General features: G+C 52.8%; 1 protein-coding gene across 1 annotated transcript; it reads right to left on the bottom strand.

Annotated features, from left to right (window-relative positions):
- Positions 1-574: 574 nt before the first annotated feature.
- LOC143363916 (uncharacterized) lies at positions 575-4030 on the bottom strand. The gene has a single exon (XM_076804446.1). The coding sequence runs from the start codon at positions 4028-4030 to the stop codon at positions 575-577; it is 3456 nt and encodes a 1151-aa protein (XP_076660561.1).
- Positions 4031-4882: the final 852 nt, after the last annotated feature.

The raw sequence follows: 4882 nt of genomic DNA, 5'->3' as shown, positions 1-4882 counted from the left end.
GGCAGGATGATTGGATGGGCTTCGTCTGGATTGAGACGCGCTTTGCTCAGCCGACCCCCAACTCTGAGAATGTTGGCGCTGTCGATCTCCGCTGCTAGAGGTGAGAGCACGCTCCTTGAGGGAACGCATGCGCCTGATTTTAATAGCCTCCTTTCTTCCTTAAAGTGGGTCTGCTGCACTTGTCGGATCCAGCACTTCTCGGCCTCGTTGATTTCCTCCACCGAAAGGACTGAGGAGTCACCATGGGTGGCGGCGATATTGCTGTTCGAGACTGAAGAGAGCTTGCGTCGTTTGAGAAGCCATCGTCGACACCAAGCGGTGACCCTTAGCAGCCTGGTATAGGACGAGAACCGCATCAAGGTGTCGTTGTCCTCGATTCCCCCTTTGGCTTTGAGTGTTACCGCTACTAGTTTTTTCCTTTCTTCTGGCAGGTGGTCAGGAATTTCTGTTTGGGCCTCCGTGAGCTGCTCGCTGTTTCGCAGGAAGTTCGGGCCGTTCCACCACAATGTCAGCTGCAACAACTGCGACGGTGTGAGTCCTCGAGAGGCGGGGTCAGCTGGATTTTCAACCCCGGCTACATGATGCCATTGTGCCTCGGGAACTCGACGCTGAATGTCTGCCACTCTGTTCGCGACATAGGTTTTCCACCTGCTTGGATGTGCTCGTAACCACCCCAGAGCGACTGTCGAGTCTGACCACAAGTGTATCGGTGTGCTTGTGTATGCTGCGAGACCTGCTTTAGTGGTGCGACCTTGCTCTTAGCAGTGACAAGTGCGACTTCCCAGTGTCCGTCCTCGCTCTTCGTCCTCAGGTAGATGACTGCTGCGTATGCTCGCTCGGAGGCGTCTGCGAAGCCATGTAATTCCCTCAGAGTGGGATGTGGACAGTGAGACAAGGGCCGAGGTACCCTCACTCTTTCGAGCAGCTTCAGTTCGGCGCAGAAAAGTGCCCAGTCTTCAGCCATGGATGCAGGAAGTGGGTCGTCCCAGTCCAGACCCAGCAGCCAAGTCGATTGAATGGCTATTTTCGCCCGTACGATGACTGGTACTAGCCATCCCAGTGGGTCGAACAACTGCGCGGTTTTCGAAACAATGCTGCGCTTGGTTGGCGATTGAGCGGTGACCTCAGCGAGGGAGTATCGAAAGTTGTCCTCTCGTGGTGACCAGTGAAGACCTAACGCAGTATGAATGCAGTCCGACCAGGTTTTCTGCTCCTCTAGTTGGTTGTGGTGCGGCGAGGACTGAGTGGTTGTGCTCTCGGAGTGACCTGCGAACACTTGAAAGCGTCGTGATGAGTCCTGGGGCAAATCGACCACGTTGGACGCCCACTTTTGGAGCGGGAAGCCGCCCGCCATGCACAGCTGCTGAAGTTGATTGGCGGTTTCCATCAGCTCTTCCACGGTGTCGGCTCCAGTGAGGATGTCATCTACGTATGTGTCCCTCTTGATGGCTATTGCTCCGTTGGGGTAGTGCGAGCCCTCATCCTCAGCCAATTGGCGCAGTGTTCGCACAGCTAGATATGGGGCACATGAAAGACCATACGTGACAGTGTTTAGCCGGTATTCACGAACCCTTTCGCTCTCCGCCCGTCTCCAGAGGATTCGTTGTACGTCTCGATCCTCTGGATGGACTAATATCTGCCGGTACATCTTGGTGACGTCGGCTGTCACCACGTACTGGTGTTTGCGCCACCTCAGAATGACGTCAGCGAGTGGTGGCAACAAATTTGGACCCGCATGGAGGGCATCGTTCAAAGAACATTGCGAAGGCTCGGACCAGGACCCGTTGAAGACGACTCTCAACTTCGTGGTGGAGCTGCTGGGCCTCAAGACTCCGTGGTGTGGCAGGTAGTGGCATTGTTGTCCTTTCCCTGTCTCTTCGGTCAGTGACATATGACCAAGCTCGCTGTACTGCTTTAGAAAGTCGTCGTATTGCTCCTTGAACTCTTTGTCCTTTCGGAACTGCAGCTCCATTCTCCTGAGTGAGTGCCACGCAGCTGTCCGGGAGCCTGAAGTGACTTTTACGTTAGTTTTAAAGGGCAGTCTCACCTGATAGCGACCCTCTGGAGTGCGTGAGTGAGAGGTTTTGAAATGCTGTTCACACTCTTCTTCCTCAGCTGTCCACGCCGAAGCCGTGTCTTGGACGTCCTCCTGTTCCCAAAACCGCCGCACGAGTGAGCTCAGACTGTCCCCGATGCTTGCCTGATGCACCTGGGCCTGAACCGGACTGGACGCCGAGCCTGTCATCCCGGTGACGATCCATCCGAACATGGTAAGCTGAGCCACCGGCTGATTCGGAGCTCCTCTTCGCAATCCCTCTTTTATTATTGCAGGGTAGACGTCTGCCCCGAGCAGGACTTCAATGGGTGCTCTGCTCCCTGGTACTGGGTCGGCAAGCTGCAATCCTCTCAGGTGCGCCCACTCTGGTTGTGCCGTGGTCCTGGTATGAGAGTACGTTGAAAGCTTGGCAAGGATCACCGCTGAAACTGTGATGGTGTCCTCTGTCTGGCAGGCGGAAACGTTCAGCGTGACTCTGCCCCGGCTCCTTGCAAGCTGCTGCCCTCCGACTCCGTACAGGTCCACCTTTGCTTCTGCCCGAGGTAATTGTAGCCTTTGTGCTAGCCCTTCGTTTATCATTGTGATCTCGGAGCCTGAATCGATGAGCGCTCTCGCTACTTGCCGACGGCCGAAGCGATCTGTAACATTGACCAATGCTGTAGCTAACATCACCTCACCGTCTTTGTTGCAGCAGCTCTGCGCATGGTGGATAGCCCTTCCTGCAGTGGAGACGCCCTTGCATGCATCATGGAGTGTCGTGTGGTGACGTTCGCCGCAGGTGTAGCAACCTTTCTTCGATGGACAGCTCTCCGTGGTGTGCTTGCCGAGACAGTTTCTGCACAGCTGATGTTTCTCGACAGTAGATTTCCGCTCCTCCGCAGAACTTTCTTTGTATGATGAGCAATGCATGAGATAATGATCCTTTGAACAGATCACGCATACAATTTGTTGCCCTTTCCTTGCATGGTTGACGCGGGCCACGCTTGCTGCTGGTTTCGCTTTGCTGACACCTTGGCTTGATTGGAATTTGCTCGGTCTGGAATGGCTGGAACCTGAGGACGCTGAGCTCGGAGATGCCTGCATCATCTGGAGCCGCTTTATCATGAAGTCCTTCAGGGTTGCACAGGAAGGAGGCTCGCTGCTGACTGTAACGCTCTCCTCCCATTTTTCTCTGGTCGTGGGGTCGAACAAATTCACAATCGAGTGAACGAACCAATCTGCGGTTTGATCCACAGGTCTGCCTAGTCCGTCCAGGGTGTTGATGACGGTGGATACTCCTTTCTGGATCTGGGTCATTTCTCGCACCGTGCTTTCTCTCATCCGTGGCAGCGCCGCCAACTTGTCAAGGCAGGATCGGACGAGAATGCGCTTGTTTTCGAAATGCTCCAGAAGGATATCCCACGCCTTTCTGTAATTTCCGTTCGTGGTCGGAAGGTCCTTGACGAGATCGGCTGCTTGATCCCGAAGAGCGCCCTTCAGGTAATGGAGCTTGTCGACGTCGCTCATTCCCTTTTTCTGGTCGATCATCGAGACGAATCGGTCTTTGAACGACGGCCATTCGACGTATTCTCCGTTGAATTGCGGCAACGGCATCCGTGGGAGAGAAGATGACCCGGACTTCGAATCTCCCTCGTCTGGATTTGGCTCGGTCGCCTTTTCGCTGCTCTTTCTGAGTTGATTCGCGAGCTCGAACAGCCGGCTTTTTTGTATGAGGTAGGTTTCTTCTACCGATTCGGCCATGCCTGACTTTTCATATTCGCTGTCCTTGGTTGCAGCTTTGTGTCCGTACATTAGCACGTCATGATTTTGCTGAAACTTTACCCAGTAATCCTCGAGCAGTTCCAGCCTGGTCTCAACGTCGCTGATGGTGATCTTTGTTTGCGCGACGGATTTCTTAAAGTTGTCCATGAGGCGAGCAATCTTCCCTCCGATGGTTTTCTGCTTGTGGAGGAGGTCGTTTGCTGAGAGCTCCATTTTAGTCGCGGCTGATTCGCTTGATGGAATTCACTCACGGATGCACTGGACTCACCCTTGACTCGATTTGATATTGCAAATCCTGGAGAGGTATCGGCCAGACACGTGGAAAGGATCCGGCTCGAAGGACCAGAAATGTTTCGTATCTTTCCCTGCTTGGAAAGATTCGCGGGAAACTAAAAGGAATGCAACTAAACTCGCGAGGAAATTTAACGGATTGTGTATGAGTGTGTATTTGGAATGGTATGAAAGTATGCTGAGTGAAAGTGGAGAAAGCGGACTGTATGAATGAATTGAATGGAAGGCGGATCTGCAATAAATTATCTGTATTTTCACACTGTAAGGTTTCAGTTTGTCACAAAGATTGAAATTATATAATAAACGACTGATAAGCACTGATTTTGAATTCTGTTTCTTATTACGTAATCGCACAGCTGACTCGGATTTCAGAAAGAGAGCGAGTAACGGTTCTCTCTCGGTTTTATTACCTCGATCCTTCGGGAAGTTCGTCACGCGCAGATGTTTCCGGTTTTTCGTCGAGAACATTCCAGAAGAATCGAGCCTGTTTTCCGCGAATCACGCTTGAGGGTTTTGCCCGCGCGAGCCTCGATAACAGACGCTGTTTGTCGGTGTTCTCGCGCGTGTTGCGGGACATTCTGTGATTGGCAGTCGCGCGGTTGAGCACGGTGAGGCGTTATGGCGTCCGCGCGCCAATCTCAAACAGATAGGTTAGGATAGAGGGTAGGATAGAGGATAGGATAGAGGATAGGATAGAAGATTGGATAGGATAGAGGATAGGATAGGATAGCGGATAGGATAGGATAGAGGATAGGATAGAATAGAGGACAGGAT

Source organism: Halictus rubicundus, unplaced genomic scaffold (assembly GCF_050948215.1).
Source record: "Halictus rubicundus isolate RS-2024b unplaced genomic scaffold, iyHalRubi1_principal scaffold0173, whole genome shotgun sequence".
Taxonomy (NCBI): domain Eukaryota; kingdom Metazoa; phylum Arthropoda; class Insecta; order Hymenoptera; family Halictidae; genus Halictus; species Halictus rubicundus.
The sequence above is the reverse complement of the archived record's forward strand: the minus strand, read 5'-3'. Positions and strand labels throughout refer to the sequence as shown.

Excerpts from the sequence above, each read along its gene's own strand:
- LOC143363916 (XM_076804446.1), bottom strand. The coding sequence starts at position 4,030 with ATGGAGCTCTCAGCAAACGACCTCCTCCACAAGCAGAAAACCATCGGA.